This window comes from Argiope bruennichi, chromosome 8 (genome assembly GCF_947563725.1).
Source record: "Argiope bruennichi chromosome 8, qqArgBrue1.1, whole genome shotgun sequence".
In the NCBI taxonomy this organism is placed as follows: Eukaryota; Metazoa; Arthropoda; class Arachnida; order Araneae; family Araneidae; genus Argiope; species Argiope bruennichi.
The window spans coordinates 14792452-14816387 of NC_079158.1; the positions used below are offsets into that span (position 1 = coordinate 14792452).

General features: G+C 28.2%; 1 protein-coding gene across 2 annotated transcripts in view; it reads right to left on the bottom strand.

Annotated features, from left to right (window-relative positions):
• LOC129980502 (neuroglobin-like) overlaps positions 1–23936 on the bottom strand; it is a 224005-nt gene that overhangs the window by 41416 nt on the left and 158653 nt on the right. For both annotated transcript variants that reach the window (XM_056090832.1, XM_056090831.1), the window contains one exon: positions 1329–1554. In XM_056090832.1, coding sequence (XP_055946807.1) covers positions 1329–1554 — 226 coding nt within the window. The remainder of the gene's footprint in view (positions 1–1328; positions 1555–23936) is intronic.

The following is a 23936-nucleotide window of genomic DNA, read 5'->3' on the forward strand; positions in this document are numbered from 1 at the left end:
CTTTTCTTTTCAGAAATGTTTTGTATACAAAGTTCAAATTTATCTTAAGGGTGTAGTATTTTTTGTGTTAGATAATTGTTGAATTTTTTCATTGTCTAATTAAGTAATGTGTTAAAGTTTTATTTCTGTAATATTCTGAGATTTTGAAATGATATTTGAAGGGGGGGCGGAATGTTGGCGCCAATAAGTCAGCAGAACGCTGCACCTACTAATTTTGTAGCGCCATTAAGTAGTCGAGTTCAACAGATAGATTAAAAAGTTACCATCACCAACTTCGATGGATTTCCGATTCTGGCGATATCCAAAATAAAAGGTATGCAAGTCGAATCTGTGAGATTTGTATTGATTTAAACAATGTGATTAAAAATGAAATAATGCAGATTCCTCGTCCCATTCGAAACTTTTTATTTCTAATGTAATCGTAACTGTGCAATCTAAAATACTACTATAATAACAGTCTCGAATGCGTATCTTCAAATAACCGCATCTCATACTTCTTTGCGATTGGTTAAATGGAGTTACGAATAAATATTTATTTGTAAGATAAATTTCTTTATGGTCAATTTGGATTTTATTCCTACAAGAACCGACTTAATTAGAGAATGATAAATATTTCTATATTATTACAAACATAAATTGAAATTAAAAAAAATGTTTTACTAATTAAAAAAGTCTTTAAATATTAATAGCTGCTACAATGTAGTACATTTAACTATCAATATTTAGCTTCGTGAAAAATGATGGACTAACTAGCAGCTAACCAATTCATTTTCTTAAATCTACAGAACATTAAACTTTATTAATACATTTATCGCTTGCAGATTACAAAACATGCTTTTTTATTAGCAGAGGTTTTTTTAATTAATATGCAGTGGCATTACAATACGCGTATCTAATTAATATTAATTCTATAACCAAAATAATTACTTGGCTATTTTATTTTAGTTACAGAATATAATTTTTGCTACGAAAACAACAAAATGATATTCAAGCCCATTTATTCAATCTACGGATTTCTAATGATAGTTAAGTAGCCAATGCAACGCACAATTTAATAAAATACCTTTTAATACTTGTGATTTTAAATATAAATGATAAAACTGCTGTCATAATCAAAGAGCTCGTGCTGATACTTAAAGAAGGACAACTAAGTGAAGTGCTCTAATTAATTATCAGGGATTGTGTAGGATTACTAAAAGCGTGCTTGTGTAGTTTCAATTTTTTGGATAGTTTTATTTCTAATCAGGTTTTCATGTCCGTTTTAAAGCTTAGCTATTAGAAAGTTATGCAAACATGCTTTTACTAGTGGTAGGTGCAGAAATACTTACATCTACGTAGTCGATTTTGGCGCCGTACATCACATGGTTCTTCCCTAGTTCTTTCAGCAATTGTTCCGACTTTTCCGGCTCGTCGAGTCGAGCAACAACTTTTTGGACGAATCCCATGACCCTCAGGCCATGAGCTCGCAGCTCCTTGCTGTGTCTGAGCTCTTCTTGAGATAACCCTTTGAAGGGCATGAACACGTCCTGCACATCCGGGTGAGTTTCAAACAAACTGTAAATAAAAATGAGTTCTTGATTTATGGAAAAAATTAATCTTAAAATTGTTCAATTTTATTTCAACAGGTGTCACAGAAATCTTATAGATGTAATAAAGATTAGAAATTCAATACGAATAAGATGCATACTTTTTGAAATATATTATAGATAACAGAAATAGCATACTAATTGATGGTATCATTTTTTGGCAGATTAATAAGCAAGCAAATGAATGCTGTCTACTATAAAACGATATGAAGATCTTTGTAGGTTGAATACCAAAATTATAAATTGTCATATATGATAAACACATAATACAATATAAATATAATCGCACCTTTTAGAGAAACGCAGAATTGCTAGAGTTGTTTCATATTTTCGTTGCTGTTACGAGATTTAGAGATTTTCTTCATTTTAAATTTAAAAGACACATTATAATAAGAAAAAATACATTCATTCCCTTTTAATTCATCTTTTAATTTTGTTATTTAAATACTTTACAGCCTGTATCACACAAATTCCAATATCAAGTATCAAGATACATATAATATTAAAGAAAATTATTTCAAAATGATGCTTGCATTCTAAAACTGATAAATATAACATCAACAAATTATCTTTAAAATGAGAACGTTAACCAAATCTGATAAAAATATGCTAATACAATAAGTCTTAGTCTATAATTTTTTGCAGTAAATTTAAATTAAGATATATTTAGATTATAAAGATAATCCTCAGATGCATTCAAGCTGCAATTTGATAGAATACAGATAAAATCTAAAAGATAATTCAAAATATTATTTCGAGGTAGCAGGTTTAAAAGGACATATTAGTTTCTTATAATGATACATTTCCTAGATTTGAACACAAGTTTCGAAAAGCATGCATGAAATAGTTTATCATATCTCTCATAATTTCAGAGCACTGAATGAATATATGATGTAGAAAAGTCCAATACTTTAAACATTGCAGAATTATTTAGGTCATGTTAAAATAGCATTACTGATCAGCTCAACTTCTATATAAATGCAATATACTGTCAGTCAATTTTAATTTCATTCATCAAAAATTTGAAAGTGCAAATTATTGCTTCTTTTATCAATTACTACATTACCGATGTCATTAAATTTTCAGATTTTAAAAGTCAACCGTCCATCCTGTACTGGATGATTTGCAAACGCAAGACTATTAATTTAAGATGAAGCTAATTTTTATATACCAGATTTTTTTTTACCTAATAAAATCTGATCTGTAACTTGACTTGTAGCATTAAAACAAGTTTCATTAAAATATGTATCAAAAATGAAACCGTTAATAGGTAATAAAAATTCTGGAAATGGAATTACAGTTGCAGATTGAAATAGTGTGAACAGTTAAAGAAAATACAATTAATGCTTCATATTAGGAAACTATATACAATTTCTAGATAAAATATCTTTAAGATATTTCAAAGTGAGCATTTTTAGGCTTATGACTTCTATGAAGAAATATACACGTAAATCGTTTCTCACAATATATTTCAAACTATAAAATTTTATTAGCATATCTACTTTCAAAATGTGCAATTAATTTAATTGTATTCAGATATTTTATTAATCTGTTTAAACGCGAGTTTTTGCCTGTAAAGACAAAAAACATACAGCATCGTGTTATCAAAGAAAATTTGTTTCAAATTACATTCCAACTTAAAAAGAAGCCAGCGAAATGAATAACAATTCTCGTACCAATTTCTTCTATACTTTTCTTTTTATAAAAATTAATATTAAGCATTTAATAACTGAAAATTTACATTAAAAATTTGTTAGCTATTTTTAATGTAATGAATTATTATATGAAAATAAACTGATTAAGTACAAATTATGCATTAGAAGAGTATAGCAAATTTCTTGTTTGAGGTCATTCCTCTTAACTGTATTTTGAATGGGCAAATGTGGCAAACACTATATTTTAAAATTTGTTACATATTGTGACTATAATTCTTAAATGAAAACTTTCTAACATTTTATAAGTATAGATTTAATTATTAAAATAAATTACTTTTCAAAATATTTTTTTAAACAATTAAAATGTGAGGTCTAAATGTGAATGTTTAAATTTAATGTATTTTGAATCAAGTATATAAAACGTTGGTAAATCCTTGTTTGTGATGCATTCTACATTGTGATAATATATGTTAAAAAATAAAATTTGAAAAAAATCTTGGAATGTCTATAATTAATTATATAAAATTGCAGAGCAGAGAATTTAAAAAAAAATACCAAAATTTAGGGTAAGTGACATGTAAAATGTTGGTCATTTAATAATGTACCACCACCCTCACATATCAACAGTTTTCTGTTTGTCTTAAGTAAAAGGTGCGGTGACCGTGTAGGAACGGTAAATAATTTCAATTAGATCACGCCTTATAGAACATGTATTTGAAAACAAGGCATATACAATATCCCAATGAAAAATTCAGTGCGAGATTTTGCTTAGTTACATTTTTGTATTTTAAAAAGAAAATATGCATTTATATTTGAAGAATATGTGCTTTTTATAAATCTGATATTTAATAAAAGTATTACCACTATTAACTCAATATACCCACGATGCTGCTTATTACTTTGAAAGCAATATAAAATAGTGAAGATATCTCAACAATAGTGGGAGGCACTTTGCACTACCAGAATCGATTTCAAAGTTTGAATTATGGTTTGATTTCTTTTAACTTGCTTTGCAAGTACGTCCAATGTTTATAAGTTAATAGAAATTGTTTAATCCAATAATTGTCATATTGTTTTGAAAGTTTTAGCTGCATAAGTTATATTTATGCACGAAAGTTATGCAATAGTATAATTATTTGTTAGTATAATTATATATTATAATTCTTAATAAGGCTTCATTTTGAAAATATTTGATATTTTTGAAAAAGGTTATCATTATAAAATGATCAATAAAATAATTTCAAAAAAGACAGTGTATGTAATAGATCGTTGCTATAGCCTGAAATATTATCACCAATATTATATTTATATATAGTATTACATTATAATATAAAAACCAAACCAATAATATAATGCTTCAAATATGTCAATTCTATTCTATTCAATTTACATACGAATTTCGGTTCGCTTTTTGTAAAGAAATCTAGCACAGAACGCACGTTTTCTGTTGCGTACAATATTGACTGATGTATATAGAATAGAACTAAACTGTCGAAATATATTTCTGTCGCTGATTGGGGAATGTAAAATTCCAAAGTTCCCAAATAGGAATCATGACAGTTAATGGGATTTATTAGCAAATGCTTAAGATCCTTAACCCAAAATTTTGTTCAGGGCATGAAATACTTAATACTAACATATGAATGCAAAATGAAATTTTAAAAGTTTATTATTTATTTCCCAACTGACATATTTTTTTTCCTCAAAATTAATTAGGACAGATAGATGAAATGTTAAAACTCAAATTAAAACAAAGATAGACGGTTTTAAACTCACACATATCAGAAAGTTTATTGTTTAAAAGGCTACAGCACATCCAACCATAAAAAGAGAAGTAAGCAACTAATAAAAATGTAATTAAACACAAAATGATTTGACTTGAGTTTAACAATAACTCAATTTTTTTTTCCAATAATGGTCAATGCGACAAAAGTGTGAAAGAGTAGATCAAAGCCTTTGAGGAAATGCTTGGGGGGGGGGAATAGAGAAATCTTTGTAGGCGATACAAAATGATTTTTCGACGTTAAGTTTCTAGGCTCTATCCTCTTTACATCGAAAAATCTTTCAGCTCTGGGGGTTGCATTATTGCCTCAAACGAAGCCGGTTTAGTGCTTGGAATGTCATCCATATAAATTTATCAGCCCAGAGGAATTCATAATGTTTTACTTACGTCTTTCGGATTCTTTCAAGTAATTAAATATTTATCCATGGACTTTATTCATTGGTATGTGCTTTTCTATGATGGAAATTCATTTTTTCGCTTCTCATATTAATGCATTTTTGGGAGAAAATTATTCTTGCAATTATGAACAAGTTATTTAAAAAATTTTTTCTCTCTTTTGTGTTTTCACATCACTTAACTCAACGTTCAGAACAAATTCTTAAAAAAAGTTTACGTCATGCATAAAAAAAAAAGTAAATTTTTACTGATATTTTTTTATTATTAGAAAAGATACTACATTCTACTCTGTTATGCATGTCAGGGGAATGTATTTTCTAAAATTTGAAACACATGAGCATTTATATGGATAAAGCATTTATGTATTTTTTTTTTAAATAAGGTATTTTTATTCTCCACGACCATCTTTTCTACTTAGAATCTTCATAGAATTCTCCGTGACCATCTTAATAGAATTCACAGAACATACAAGTCACATATTTCATTAAAATAATTCCCTTTTTCTAACTTGTATGCAAATTTATTTTACGTCATACGATTAGATGAATGCCATTGTTCAATGCCATATTAGTTCATTAGATGAATGTCATACATAATATTCTTGATCAAGTCGTAATATTAAATTAAATTGCAATTTTCAAATAATACGATATCTTGAATAATGAAGTAACATCACGAAAATATTTCCAATTGTTCTTAAGGAGAAAATTAAAGAGCCCCATTACATCGAATGGCATCAATGAATTGTGTGTCGGTCGGTTTTCTAATAACATTTATCAACTGCAAAGTAAAATCAGATTTTAAAGGAGATGGAATGGTTGTAGTTAAGTCCATTGCTTTCATAATAGCGATTCTAGATTGATTCCCGGGCTGTGGAAACCTGGTGGTAAGGTCTCTGTTTCGAAATCGGAGGGTTTCAGGTTCGAGACCCGATTCTACCGATGAACCGTTGTTTAAGCGTGTTTGATGCACGTTAAATCAAACGTGTGGAAGTGTCCACCCGTTGGTGTGATGTGGAAGTTTGGAGAGGGTTTCCAGCTTAGGTGTTATCCTCATCGTCTGACTACGGCTCAAAATTACGAAATCCGTCCCAAAATAGCCATAGTGTTGCTTTGAAACAGACGTTATTGTGTTTGTCGAGGAAAGACGAAGAGAAAATAATCATCACAGGATAAGCTTGAGGAACTGAAGCATACGAATTAGAGTCAACGAATTTACAGACTGCAGCTGTTTTAAAATCACTTTTTACTTTTGGATTTCAAATATACCGTCTTGATATTTATTACTTAGTTCATCACATGATATTTCAAAGATTGATACCAAAAATATGATTGAATTTAAATTTTAAAAGGAGATGCGAAAACTCATCAATAGACAATCATTTTAACATAATTTAGAAAATATTTTTTCATACTTAAAGTTTTATACGACTAATAAATTGCCCCTAAATTATTCAAAATATTGATAAAAACGTATATTAAAATATTATTTAGATATTTTTAATATTTTAAATGCTATTTAACTTTTTAAAAATAAATTGTTAAGTTTGCCTTATAACACACAGAATAAAAAAAATCTTTCGCAAAAATATTATTTTAAATACATATTTCAATCCTAAAATTTCATGGGAAACAAAAACAATAAAACTACTTTGTTTCTGCAGCATATTTAATATATTTATTTATAATCATGTAATTAATTTTTAAAGAGTCACTTCTACATTATTTTTTATTAAAAATTACAGTTTTTTTAATAAATTAGAATTTAAATTTTTGGAGACATCCAATTTATAAAATATGAAAATTTACATAAATATCAAATCAATAAATATGTATTTAACTATCACAGATTTCATAGTAACAAATAATAATAATTTTGACTTAAATAAACATTTATAACTTCCTTTTATAAAGCATATAACAAAATAAAAAATCAATTATAAATATTCAGGAAATTTTTCATTTAAATAAAATAACCCCTTTCCTCAAGAAATGGATCATCGAGAAGAAATAACTAAATATTCGTATATAATGCATAATATTTCAAAACAAGGTTTAATATAGAATAAGAGAATGCAGACGCTCTTTCTGACTTTCAGAATCGACATATCCCTTGATATGTTCTCCGAAATCCCTTAACATCTAACTATACTGGCCCAAAATAGTTATCGATTACAGCCGGAAGTCGATATTTTAATGCTCTGAACATCGCCATATTAATTCCAAACGGCAATCGGGAAGATTTGAAAAGACAGCGTTAATGGGGATAAATCCTAATATAATTTTCCAATAATCAATTAAAGACTCATCTTCCTTTTCCTGAAATGTTTCTATCTTACTTTCTATCTTATCTTTCTCTTATCTTAAACGCCAAGAAACATTAGTATTCTTGATGCGTTTAATTGTCGATTTGCATTCATGAGTGATTAAAAAAATCATTCACTCCACTGATGTGATTGAAATACGTTTAAGAGACCACGTAAAGTGTCTTAATACAGGAGAGTAAGAATTTTTAACGTTTTATTAAAAACTTTTGATTCAACAAAGAGAAAAAATTAACAGTGAATTCTCCTTTTTAAATGCGTTTTTATAATGACATTTTAATAGAATAATTCAGAATCTTAAGAGATATTAAAGATTTTTAAAACGTCCATCTCAATATAACTATATTCATTGTGGGTATTATGTATACATTCATATTCCATCCTAACAACTGGACCGGTTTCATCCAAACTTGCATATTTATTATATAAAGGCATGTGAAGAAATACTATCCATTTTTCAAAGTGGAAAAGTTAATTAACCCTTCACATTTCATTGTCTCCGTTACGGGGATTACATGCAAATTTTAAATACAAATAATTCAATTTTATTATTTACTAATTTTGATTGCTAAAGGAACTACGTTTTAAGGAATTTAAGTCACGAATGTGATCTGCAAAGCATTATAAGAATTTCATTAGATTTTGTATAGCAAGGGAGAGTTAAGGGTTAAAAAAATTCTAAAATTAAACATTTGCCGCTTTTTTGCTGTATCTTCAGAGGAACCTGGCTTTATTTTTTTACTAATTTGCTAACATATGTAGACACGCATAATGGAATCATCATTTAATTTGATCAAACCATTAATTATTAACCAAGTTCAAAATATTAAAATAGAGTAGCACAAAAACACATAAGAAAACTTGAAAAATAGATTACAAAATTCTATAAAAATTTATAAGATGAAAAAAATAATGCAAATAAATGTTTACAAAAAAAAATGACCTTTTTGCTTTTCCCCTGCTGACAAAAATTTCACTGCGCATTCTTAATCATTTCTTTCGAGTATTCAAAATATAAGCAATGGTTTGAATTGAATATTTATCTCATGAGCGTTCGGGTTAAAATGGAAATTTTCAGACTAGCAACAAGAGTTATTTCAGGTGTCAGTTTCTTTTGGCGTGCTATATTTTTCACCGTCCATCTCACAACATTGAATGGCTTTTCGAAAAAATTTATTTTGTACTGAAATTCAAAAATTTAAATTCAGAATATTTCATTTAATCTTCTAGAAACCACACAAATAATTACTTTCAACCAGGCATCCGATTTAATGAGAAGCCGTAACAAACTGTGTTGAAGCGAATTGTTCCTGTATATTGAAGAGAATATGAAAACAACAGCAAAAAATATAAATATTTAATATCAGAACATTTTTTCACAAAGTTAAATAGGAATAACAGTTTCAGGAAAAAATTTGCAATTTAATTCAACGGTATTTTGAAGAAATAACGCAACATAACAAACTATAAAATGAAATATTTATTAACGGAAAATCATTTGAGGAGATACATTTGAAAGCATTTTACTGTAAAACGAACTAAACGACTCGGTGATATTAACATCTTCAACTAGTACTTAAAAACTGCAAACCCTAGTACGAGTCATCTAATGGGTAGGCGAAAATAAGTGGTTGTTTTTTACGCTTTGCACTCAGATGCCACTTGTATAAACAACTTACATACCATTCAAGACGGTGCATCATTTTAACGTTTTATTTTTTATTTGAATTTTGATTGTTAAAAATGGCAAGATTATGTGATTAGTTTTTCGGGGAAATTCAACTTAAAACAATTATATATTTTGAAGCAATAAACAAATCCCTTGTATCAGATGAATAATTATACATCAAATTGTTTTCCTGGGAGCAAAGGGTTAATAGTTATGCACCCAGAAATTTTTAATACAATTTGAAATACTTTTAATCCTTGGTTACTGATTTTCATTTCCTGCGCATTTATCATAAAAATAAAGCAATAAAGTTTGCAATTTTCAGCAACATCAAATTAATGATAAAGTACATCAACAATGCATTTCAATGCGAACTAAAGTTTGTGTAATTATTGGTGGCAATGTCACAAAGGGAGAAGAATGGTATTGAATTCCTTAGAAATTCATTTGTGTATTTTATAAATTTGGAGCTATTAATAAATTTTACCCTTGTAATCATTGATTACACATGCTTCAAAATGACATTCTAAAACATTGAATATGCGAAAAAATTGGTAAACAAAGGAAAATAAATAGTAATATATGACCGCGCAAGCATTATAAGTATTTGTTTGCAAGAAACAATTCAATAAAATGTAATATTATTTCATGTTATCCCCATGATCTTATCTACATAAAATTTCCGATATCATGTGCATTGCATATTCATTTGTATACAATATAGTCACTTTGGACTAAAAGACAATGTTTTGCTTTTTGCTTACACAGTGGGTTTTTTTCCACATTAAAAAAGAAGATGACACATAAATTAAGATACAGAAAAGTATGCCTGCGGCACAGTGCGGCCATAGATACAAAATTACAATTACAGCAGCATTGCTATTCATAACAAAACAGCCTCGATGGCATCGAAATCAAACTGGTTGGCAGATATAAGAATATAATATTAAAAAAAAGTAAAAAAGAAAATTAAAAAATGAAATCTGCGATCGCAAATTTCAAGTTATCATGTGAGAACATTATTATTTTTAAGTTATTATTTGTCTTAATTATTTTAAGTCATTAACCAGTTTAAACCGGTTTACGAGAGCTCCAAAACTTTTTTGCCAGCCAAGAAAAAACTGAAACTGAAAATTGCTATTTATGCTTTATTTATTGCCTACGCGATTTCGAATTTCAAAACCCCCTGACCAAAACAACATCATGTTCTCACATGATAATAATAAAAAATACACTAGGACAGTACACAAAATAAAATATTATTAAAAATACAAATATATTCAAACATTATTCTTTCTGACAGTATTATCTACAATTCCGAGATATATTATTAGAATGTGAATCCGCAATTTCAAACGACGTAACACAGGAAATATTTAGTACTGCAATTTTCTGGTACGTAGATGGCTTCAATCATACATTGGAAAAGATATCCAGAAAAAATATCAGTCTTTGCCCCCCCCCCTTTTTTTTTGTTATCTTTAAAGGATAGGAATATCTTATATAATCTAAAATGCCATTTACTCCTCTAAACGTTTCTATATATTTTTAAGATTTATTTTTAAACCAAAAACTGTTATATGCCACAAAAAAATCCTGCATGTGCAAATAATTTTCCTCTCCAGCATAGATTCAATATTTTGAATTGCTGATATAATTCTCCTTTTTAACCTAAATTTGTGAAAATAAATTTAGATTGTTTCTAAACTAACAGCATCAAAAAGGCATTTAGAGAAACAAAATAAAATTACTGAAAACGCAAGTAACTACTTATTTAATACTCCTAATCCGATATCTCTGGATATTTTATATTCATATAATTCTTATAAAATATCTTTTATGTTACACTAATATACTATAGAGGGAAATATTACTCATTCACGCTCTCTAACTAAACAATTTCCTATACATACATTTCATTCTCTCGAGTCTATTTCATTGTTTACTGAATGACTACTTGGAATGGGAAAGAAATAATTCATCCCTTTTGCCTCGTGTAGCCATTGAGGAAATAACATGAAAAAAACGGACTAATCAAGTTCCAATTGTTTGGGAAACGAACCGTTCTTATTGTCGCCAATGTGAAGCTAGAAATAACCGCATTCAATTGCCTTCTTGTATGTTTTGACAAAATATGAGAGGATTCCTTTCTACTAATAACCTTCTAGAAGGAGCTAGCTAATAAATACTCAAGAAGTCAGACGACGAAGATGTTGCATCAAAACTATTATTACATGGGTTTTTGGTGCAGAGATTTCCTTCTTATAATACTGCAATAAGAGATATGCTGTAGGGATATTATTTGATCTCTTTATGAAAGGGATATTATATGATTCTTTTGATATGCTGTCGGTATATATCTATTTAAAACTACTCTGCATAATAAATACTTAAAATTGATCTTTATCTGATTCCTAGCACTTGCATATGATTTGCATATTGCTTAAGTTTTTTTTTATTGCACAAACCATCACATTATCTTGCATTTATGATTCTGATTATAATAATCTTCAAGAAATGTTGAGGCATTCCTTGAAATAAATAAAATGATAAGGGAATATGAGTGTCATATTTTGAACTCGTATTTTTAAACACGAACCAAAACGATTCAGGTTTAAAAATACGAGTTAAGTTAGTGTAATCATAAATGGTTAAGGTTTAAAATAGCCCACAGTTGTACCCAAAATAGGTACAGCATGGGGTATTTTTCTTGTAAGAATATATCTTTAAATAATAATACTTCTATGACTTTGATAACGAATATATACACAAATAAACAAAGATAAATAATCAAATTCTTGAATTTCGTCAATGTAATCACAAAATAAACATTGCCTTTGCATACATAGGAGATGGACACTTTAAACACCATGAAAAAATAAAAATAAAAAATTATTTCTCAGATGCACATTGGGATAATCAATTAGAATAAATACCTCCAAAGAAGTACTCAATAAAAACAATAAAATAATAATGAGCAAAACGTTTATGAGAGGAAACATTCGCCGCTGTCGTTCGCTATATCAAGGACAATCATTCCAAATCGTCAATCCATAATCGACCCCACTCGGAGATCATTTAAAAGAAATCAGGTTGAAAAAAGACAGGAAATAAGAAAAAGACAAAAGGAAGATAAAAAAAAAAAAACGTTGCTTCGACGCCTTTGTCTGCACCATATGCCACCTGCTGCAACAACTTCAAAGAACTTTTTCATATTCTTGTTGCTTACATAGGATCAGACAAGCATGAAATGATTGCTGGTTATTTGCTTTTTTTGGGTTTTGTTTTCTTCAAGATATTTGTATGCTTCAATTGTTATGCCCACTTTCATGTTTTATAAGTCGATAAGCATAAAATTCAAATGAGAAAAATATAAAATCTTCGTACATTTTAAATCTTTTTTACTTAATTTGATTTGTTTCATGTTTGAATAGATGGTATTGTGTAGTTGAAAATTACTCCCATCTTGATGTGTTAAAGCTTTCTAATATTGTAAGCTTTTTTAATTGCCTTCAACAATGCACTATATGTGGAATTAAATTATTGGTTAATCATCGATTTAATTAAATATTAAATGTATACTAGTGGCGCCACTTGCTGTTGCATTTCAGAAAACTTTTAAGATTACAAAATGAAAAATATTTCAGTAAAAATAAATTTATGTTTGATACAGAAGGGCAAACATTAAATTTCATAAAAGAGAAAGTGGAGTAGCTATACAAAAATTTAACATTGAAAAGAAAATTTCTGTAACTGCTCATTCGACATTCGCTGGTTTTTCACTCATATTGGTTTTTTTTTAGCCTAAGAGCGGTGAGTTCGTTACCTAGAGAAATCGGTTGCAGTTACATTGTCGAATCGATAATTTAGCTTTGTAAATTCATATAGGTAGTTATTGAATTCCGGCGTTAATTGTAAATAAATTTTTCGTATGATATATATTGAACCTCGTCTCTAGGAATGGAAAATATTGAAATTCTTCAGTAAAATAAAATTGAAAAAGCACCTTTCAATTTAACATATTTTGTTTTAAATGTCCTTCTCATTCGAAAACTATGCAATGTCTATTGATTTGCTTATAAAATTTTGTTAATTGTGCCATCTATATGATAGAGAGAAAGTAAAGACGAAATAAAAATCCAGTGGGCTTAATTTTTTCCCCGTTAAATATAAGATTAAAAAAACTTCTTTTTTCTCTTGTAATGATTTGGGAAGAAAGCTTTATTTATAATAGGCAACACTATAATGGCAATTTTCTATGAAAGTATAAATATACATAAAGATGTGAATTATTAACTTAAATGCACTGATATGAATTTCAGGATTAATTAACTGGGCACCACATAGGTTTTCTTATCAAATATGTTGGAAATGATCTTGAAAATAATTTATTTCGGTAGAAATATCAATAGAAAAGGCTTTTCCACCATCAAAGACTAAAACGATTTGCATTACATTTAATCTGTTGCAAGAAACATCAAATTAAATTTGTAAATTTACTTTATATCAAAAATATATAAACTTACAAAATACCGAAACACTCGATAGAGTACAATTCCCTTTGGAATTACTGCAGAAAATCCCTTTTAATCATTTTTTTTTAAATGAAGGATCCAAATGTCACTTATCTCGTTTAGTCTTTGATTAGGTTTCGTATCTGATGGCAACTACCGGAATTAAGAAGCATTCCTCCCTCAGTAATTGTTTGTAGAAGTCAGACACACCCGCATTACTCTTTTACTTTTCTCGAAACTTTTTGCTGATTTTCGTTCATGGCATGTTAATACTTTTAATACGATCAATACGGTTATAGTGATAATTATACTTTATTTGAGATAGTGATAACGACTAAAAAAATTTATAATTTAAAGATTTTTTTTTTGTTTAGCGATTGCCGAGGGTATAAGTCACCATGTTTGAGAATTAAGCTTTTAACAAGTTTTTCTCAATATTTAACATAATATTCATCATTTTTTACTCCGGGAATACTAGAAGTACTTTCTAAGTATTACCATAGTTATAAGCATGTTAACTTCTGATAACAGTGTATAAAATTATCTGTATACTTCAGAATATGGGTAAAGCTCCACATGAATGTAATTCAGAATGCTATATCTTCAAGTAGGTTGAATCAAATCTCATTACTCAATATATGAATTTCTTCTTTTTATTCTAAAGGAATATGATTATGCAGTCCTTATCCTTGGTGGTCACACCGCATTTTTTTTTCTGTAAATTCTGTCTTTTTGCTGTTTCCTCTATTTTCAAATCTCAGACACAAGACAAAAAGCTTATGAAGTTTTTTTTTTTTTTAAACCCTACTATACTTAAGAGACTAAAAATTGGCAGAACATGCAACTTTTCTAGGCTGTAAAAATTATTCAAATTGGTAAGAAAGGTCCGCTTATGAAAAATTATATACATTATAGTGAAGGCTACTATGCATGATTTTAAAGCATTTAGAATTTTAACTTTTATTTACTAACATTTTTACAAGTGAATATTTCTCATATTGCCATCAGTCTGCAATTCAACATTATCTCGCAACAAAAAAAAAGAACTCTACATTCCCCTATTTTTAACAATACTAACCAACAACTAAATATCTCCAAAAAGCTTTCGTCTAATACAAACCCTTATATTTTTTTCCCACGTCAAACGTTTGAGCTGGTTGTACCGTTTTTGTTTCTGGTTCTCCTTAGAAAACCCACCTCATTTATTTAATGGGGAAAAAAGAAAAAAAAAAAAAAAAGGAAAACGCAACATCATCTTTAAAAAAATATAAACTTATGGAAAATACCAAACAAGCTGTAAGGAAATTAGTTGCAGAACGAAGTAGAAATCGGAAAAATGTACACAAGGTTTTTGCAGATTATGATGCAGAACTTCTATATCAACTATTTTAAGATTTATAATGACTGATAGTATTATTCGATTTCTAGAATAGCAGATTTATTTTTAAAAGCGTGTTCAAAAAATGCTATACATAAGAAGTTTTATAGTTATAAAAATAATGATAAGGTATTAGCTATGCAAAAAAAAAAAAAAAAAAAAAAAAAGATCACCTCTTTATTATTTAAAAAATTTCCCAGTGTAAAACAGTCATCTTTGAAAATAAGACAAATTATCGTATTTTATTATTTATGAAGCATTTTTCTAAATAGTTTTCATTTATTATTTATATATTTAATATACCTAAACCTAAATAGTTTAATTAGTTCTTGAGAATTTAGTTCAGAAAATATCTTAGATAAACAATATCATGCTTATTAGCATGGGCTCCTAGTTTTTTTTTTTATTTCAGCAGATGTTTAAAGTGGATCAGAAAAACATTTTAATCGCTGAACTAAAAATCAAAATAAAACCGTTTTAGTTCATGTTAAATTTTAGATTTTAAAACGATACAGATGAAGGCAAATATTAATATATTCCCTCATTATACACTTTTGAATTTGTAGCAGTTACAGTAGAACTCTATACTGAAATCCTTGCCTTTTTTGATAACATTTTAAATAAGCATGCAGAGCAAGCCACAGCCCCAAACCTGTCACGCATACTCTCTAATAAAGTTATTATCCCACTACCCACGCAAAACATGATGGAAATGCCTTGCATTGAATTTGCGTACAATGGCTAAGAAATTTGGCGATTAATCCCTGACATGTGCTTAGTATATCCGAAAATCAAACTGATGTTTTAGACGTTTTTTATCTAACCAACTAAAACTAAAATTTGATACAAAATTACGATTGTAGTCACAAAATCACGTGCCAAATTTGATACATTTTAGTCATTGAGTGTTTTTAATTATCGTATTTACATGCTTCTGAAAGTGCACACGACAGATGATCAACCCCTTATCGGATTTCGCTCAAAACTTGATACTGTCTTCAACACAAACAACTTTTTATCCGTCTAGCTCTCTTCGTTTTGTAGTTATAGTGTTCACTATTTCCGAAACAGACTTCTGAAAGGATTTTGCTCAAAAGTTGATAGAAATTGTGGCGGATTGTGATGAGCGGATAGAACCTGGGACCTTGTAGTTCGCAGTCCAGTAACATGACCACGATACAAAAGCAATTGCTCGTGCAGCGTAGCTGTTAACTGGCTTATAAGCTTTCACTACAAAATCTACAAATTTAATGTAAATACCTTATACCAAATTTCATCCGTCTAATTCAAAGCGTTTCTGAGATATCTTTGTCACAGACAAATAGATGGACGGATACACGGAATGATAAAAATGTGTTTTTCGAACTGAGAAAGATCTGAACTTGGAAATTCGCGAAAATCTTGTTCGAATTTTTTCCGTGATTACAATACTTTTTTATATTTCCTGTTCGAGAAAGTAAAATGATGAAAAAGGAGCAGATTTATAATTTATCAAAAGAAATTGATAGCAGAAGTTCATTATTAGTTTTAGAATATCTTCAAATATCAAATAAAAGTTATCGAATCTTCAATTAAAGAATTTGAGACCAAAACACTGGTAAGAAAATGTTAGATTATAAATACCTGCAAACTTTAATTGTTCAAGAATTTTTTTTTTTTGCTTCTTACAAACAATACATAAATTCATTCAATAAACTATATTGGGATAAAGTACCGCCTTAATGGCAAGCATAATGCGGTACTTTATCCCAATGAAACAGTAAGATTTGAATCATAAAAAAATTAAGGGCAAAACTTCCAAAAATTTTCTAAGCCACATTTTATAAAAAAGAAAAAGAACTAAATGGAATTAAATTTAATTCATATTGAAATAGTTACAAATCGAATATAAGTAACAGATAAAATGTATTTATTACTCAGAAGTATAAGATCGATTCGTTGATGACTTCATCATTTGAAACGAAAACAAATATTTCTTTAATTTATTTTCTAAGCGAATATCATCAAAAACAATTTTCAAAAATACACTTTTATCCGTGTACTAAAAAACAATTTTTATTTTCTATTTTTTAATCTAAATTTATAAATTATTATTATAAATTTTAAAACAAGAATTTTATATTTTAATCAGCAAGAAAAAAAAAACTGTTACTGTAATACAAAAAATGATTCAAATAAAATATGCAATAACAAAAAATTTCTTCATTTATTTCATCTGATATTTTATTTCCCCTTTCCGTAACAATTCAAGAAAAATCTTATTCTGTTGTTATGGAAATGAAGAATACTGCATTCTCTCTTAAGGCAGTCTTAGCAAAAATTGAAATATTACAAGTCTTAGACACATCCTAAGATAAAATTCTGCAAGCGTTAATGAGGAAAACAATTTCGCGCCTAAAAATAAATTTATCTGAAAGGACCACTGCCATTTATCAGCTCGTTGTCTGTAAGGAAATTTTTTCTAGTGATTTATAAATCAATTTGTTCAGTAAATATATTAATTTAAGAAAATAATTGAAATTTCGTGACTTGCATGAAAATGAGTCTATAATCCATTTTTTTAAAGTATAGCCTTTTTCTGGAAATCTAGTCCTTCTATTAATTAATCAGCATACCATCGATTAATCACATTTATAAGCATAAGTTCAGATTAAGAAATCAATGGAATTTTTTCAAATATTATTTTTGCATATTCGGGGGTATACCCCACGAATTTCTTGTTTTCTGTTGTTGTAACTTTCTTATATGGCAATTAGTTTCATCCATAAATCATTGGTTTTCTTTCTAGATGAGAGTCTATTTTGCATGATAAATTTTCTGAAAAGATATCCTTGGAGATTGGATCAACAAATCATTATCTATATAAGAAACCTTTTGCTCATATGATTGCATCTTACTTCTTGTAACACCAAAATGATAAAATATTTTAATAATATGCTGTAGATCACTGAAATAATTATTTTTATTCTTTCTGATATTGTTGAATTTAAAGCAAAATATTCAGATATGTAATTTTCAAAAAGAATTAATTTTATTGTTTTAAGAACATTTTAATTACATTCAATAATAATACTGAAAGAAGTTTTGATTTAATCAGAAATTACTATTTATTTGTCTTAACTCGAGGACAGATAGTATCGCACGATTTATGAGAAAAACGCAGGTGCAAACCCTCTAGACATATTGATTGTAATATTCAGTTCAAAATAGTATATTACTGAAACACCAGAGCCCTTTCTATCACAAAATTATAGGACAATTAGTGCAAGAAAAAACTGTCATGGAAGTTGCAATATTTTTTTATGCAATGTAAGACAATGTGTGATTAGAAAATCGCATTAAAATCATTAAAGGAAATTTTTTTCAACAAAACTTCATAGAAAGTATCATCTAAAAAAATGGTAAATCAAACAATCAAACCATATGGGAAGGCCTCAAATCGGCAATTTTAAAATTAAAACGCTCAGTATATAATTATATAGATTCTAGATTGATAAATTTACCGTTCATGAAATGCCAATGATAACCTCAACATTTCTTTCAGTATTACTTAAGTAAAATTAAGAAGTTTTATTTATTTATTATTTTTAATTTGATAATCTGTCTTCAGGTATTCTATTTTGTGAAACAAAATATCTGATTTTCGACATTTAGGAATTGGTCCCTTTGTTTAAAACATCGTGGAAACTTGGGTAACCAAATGCTTACATTCCATTATTTCAATAACAGAAGCGGAGAAAGCGGATGATAACAAGCGGAGAATAATAGATATAAGTTCAAACTACAAGAATAAATTATTTCTAATAGTGGTGATAATGATCGGCTTTGAGAAATCATTTAACCATTAGGAAGAAAAATTATCTCCATCTATTCCATCATCTAATCTTTCTCTTGCTACAACTGTATCTTATTACGTACTTCGGAAGTTAACACTATCGCACTTCATTTTCTCAAATGAGATAGAATAAGATATTTTTCATTATCTTTATCGTTTTAGAAATTATGGCTTTTCAGAGTGCCTTAAACGAGTTTTACGCAATCTCATTTATTACATTTTCCCATATATTTAACTACTAAACTGAATCCTCCTCTATCCATTTATCCATTACTAGCCACTTTTGACGATTAATTTATTCTCCGAGATTGTTCATTTTTCAGGCTGCTAAATGATTAATATGGCGTGCATTTTTTAAAAATATGTTTCATTCTATTTCATACAACTAAAAATATAAACAGTTTATTGCAAAATAAAAAGGTTATTTATAACGAAATGAAAGCCGAAGTGAAAATCTTGCTACGGTGTTAATGACTTGCAAGATTTTGAAGGATAAGTTTGAATTCCTCATAAAAATTTTAAAATATCGTCTGGACAATTTATCGAATTCGATAAATTTTTTTTAATTAAATATAAGGGAAAAAAGTTCTTGGAAATGAAATTGATATAATTAAAAAGGCATTTTCAAGTCTTAATATAATACAATATTTGGAAGGTAATTGTTTTGGAAGTTATGAATATAAATTTCCGTAAGCAAATCTTAGCAATTCCTCATCTAGCGATGGTTAAGAGTATTTTTGCGTCCTATTAAACTTTCCGTTCGAAGCTTCTTTCCTAATTGCCTTCATATTTTCATTCCTCTAATTAAATGGACTTATTGATGACATGGTCAAACAACTCCAGAACATTTATAATACTATTTTGCAGCTCCACACATTAGCTAAGCAGAACGTTGTTGAGTTAAATGTAACTATAAAAAAATTCTTTAAATAGTCTGAGATTCGTACTGCGGTTTTTTCACATTTGACTGTTGCCATTCGATATTAAACAATAAGAGTGATTTTAATGTCACGTGCGTTAACGTTTAATGTAAATTATCCAATTCACAAAGCAAATTATATTTATAACTATTTGCTTCTTGTTTATCTATTATTTTTTTATTCCTTATTGCTTTCTATTATATTTTTATTTTTTAATAATTATCTTTATAGTCTACATGTGCCCATATCACTGTGGAGACTAATAGTAATTCCTCGTGCAAAAGCATAAATTGTTAAAGGAAAAAAACTGTATTACGATAAAGCGTTAGTGACTTGTTTTTTTAATTATATGTTGTAATATGAACAAAATTATTAATTTTAATTGCTGAAAATTACTTTCTAAGACTTCGTATGTTTTATTCAAAAATAGGATTGATTCCTTTGACAAAAGCAAAACCCTACTACAAAATGCATATATATGATTATGAAATAAATGAAAATGTAAAGTATATTTCTGTTAAAACTATATTGAAGAATTTATTGAAGAGAATTATATAAATTTTTCAAAAGAAATTTATATCTCATGCAAATTAGTAAAAGGTTGCTGAATTCAAACAGGATTAAAATTTCAAAGCCCAGTATTTTTTTAAATTGATGAATAATTATGGTAGATTACATTCAAAGTAAAAATATGTATTTAAAATCATTTAAGTCCTCGTGAGTTTTGGGAAAAATAAATTATATTAATTAATAATTAGGTTTAAAAGAATTTTTGAACCTTTCCCAAACTCTTTTATTTGCCTGGGTATTATATATCAAAATATATATTTAATATTTGAAATGAGATTTATTTGAAATGAAAGAAAGTATATTTTTTCCGCTAACAATTTGTTTTCCCAGCTGAAGATGCACAGCTGTTATAAGCCATTCGACATAAACAGAAGAAACAATATTTAATTTTTCTAGAATAGTTATTAATGTTGTTGCGTTGTGTCTTATGGCATTTTACAAGCCCGCTGACAGTTATCTGTCAGCGATTTAAGCCGAGTGAGCGTCTCTTTTTTTTTCAGTAGCGCCAACTAGACTCAAGAGTACGACTTAGCTACTTCATGCGTTACATTCGCTTGCACCACCCCTTTTTACAAAAGGCAAGATAAAGTCCATCATTAGAAGTCTAGATGTAGTTGAATATGAGAACTATACACAAGTAAGTTTACTTAATTCGTCAGCCGTAACTAAAATTCTCTTCCCTCATTAAATTCCATTTTCCTCGTTAAAATAAGCCCACGCTTAACTAAAGAGCAAAAAGAAGAAACTAAAAAATAATTTTAAATAAAAAACGCTATGAAATGTTTTATATTAAAGAACATGAGGGCTGTTACATTTTCGAAAAGAGAATAAATTAAACTTTACTGGAATGAGATGCGGGTCTCTAAGGCAACTAAAGGAAAAAAAATCCTAGAAAAGTTCACTGCTTCACATTTTAGAAAAATTAAGCTTCATTTTTACTTCATCTTAGAGAAGTTTAGAGAAAGCACTGTAATCATCAAAATACTCGAGATTTTGACGAATCTCCACGTTTCAGACTTTCCCGAGTTCGAAGAACACATTTAAGAAATGTCTGTCTACCACAAAGATAGCTCCAAAACGGTTTGAGCTAGATGGATGAAATTTGATATACTCTCTTTACATCAAACTTGTAGATTTCTATTAAATTTTCTACAATTCAATGGAAATCTATTTGTGTGAGTGTTCGAATATAGGACACAATAAATACAAAACAACAAAAAAAGGATACAATTCGAAACACATATCATCTATAATGTAGGCACATATCAAGTTTTGAGATAAACCCAAAAAGTGGTTGACCATCTGTCAGTCAGTGCCTTCAAAATTATGTATATGGAATAACTCAAAAACGCAATGACTTTAGAATTAGTTCTTTTTTTAAATGGCAATTGGAGTTCTGCGCCAAATTTTGATATATATATATATATATATATATATATATATATATATATATATATATATATAATATATATATATATATATATATATATATATATATATATATATATAACATTTATAGTGTAGACACACATCAAATTTTGAGTCAAATCCAACGAGGGATTGGCCATTTGGCGATATATGCTTTCAGAAACATGCCAACGCGATTACTCAAAAGCACATTGGCTTGAATCTATCAAATTCAATATGTGAGTTTGGCGATTCAAGGATTAATCGCCAAAAATGTCGCTAATGATCGCACGAGTGATTTGTTAAAAATGTTAAAATCATGATAGTAGCTAATATTTCGTAACTTTTGTACACTAGTAGCATGCAAAACTATCTCTATCTTCGTAAGAATGTAAGCGAGAACTGTTAGGGGAGATAACTCTTGCTGGTTGAGAATAAATTTCGCCAAAAATATGGTCCAAATGGTTTCCGATATTTGATTGATGAAGAATGACACCTACACCTTAAATTAATAAAGAAAATGAAAAACGAATCAACCACATTGTTATGGTTTTTACTAGCAGAAATATTACATTTGTTAGATCTAAAGAACTGCTCTTATCAATAAATTTAATTTCGAACCTTCTCTCTGAGACCCTTCTCTCTTTCTGTTCTATTTAACTTCCCTAGTAGCGCACATATGTTATATAATATCAAATATCATTCGCAATATTGTATATTTTTGAATATGTAATAATATAATTTAGCGCAATATTATGCAACATGCTGTACTACCTAAGTTATTGACTGTTTTATTTCCTTCGCTATATGCTATTTTACTGTCCCAGACGAAGTGATTAGCCACACTAACAATCGTCGAAGATTGTTAAACTTTATCTTCAAATTATTATGGAATTTCGTTAACACGAACATTCTTAATTTGGATTTGTAGATTATTCAAATTTTTGAATAATCTACGAATCCCTTGAATTTACTGCTTACATAATATCGTTTCATTAAATACATTTTGTTTCACATTTATTTCATTTAATTTGATATTAGAATTTAAAATAAAAAAATCATTTCTGAATTGCTTTCTATGATAAATTACATCCAATCTTGTAATGTTTATGAAAAGTGAATAACGTTTTTTCATCCTTTTAAAAAGAATTTAACATTTTAATAGCTTAAATGGGAATTGTATTGTTTATTTTGAATATTTTTGTAATAACTATTGTATTCAAAGCGCTGAATAAATATTTACTTAATTTCTTCTTTATTAATTTCTAAATTTTTATTCAATATTTTGTTTAATATAATTTTTAAAGTTTATTTATTATTTTTATATTATTGAAATTATTTAATATACCTTTTAAGTAATAAATAAATATATACTAATTTTAGACTAAGTATTATCACGTTCGTTTGCCGTTTTTATTTATAGATCAGCTTTCTTTAAAAATTGGATCTATAAATAAGAACAGCCCATCAATTTCGAAATAACCGAATTATATTATAGAAGAAACAAAAGAAAAGCATCCCCCCCCCTGTTATTAGAATGTTTAGTTTTTTCCTAACTTATAAAAAGCCTCGCTGGCTTAGGTGTCAGGTCACGATCCGAAATCCAATACTATAAAAACTTCATCGCATATGCAGTTTTGGCTAAATATAATGTCATGGGCGAATGTCCTTCTCTTTGTATGATGTTAAATTTTGGGAAATTGGTTGCTTGCTCAGGTTTCATCCTTGTCATCTGATAGGAGTCGATATCAACGAGACCCAATCAATGAGTCCTAAAATATCCTTCGAGTTGCTTCCATATAGTACCTTAATATAACTAAGTTACTCTTAGGCTATAATCTAGAGGCTAAATTGTTTCATGAGAATCACTTTAGCAAAGATTATTTCTAAAATTTCGTTA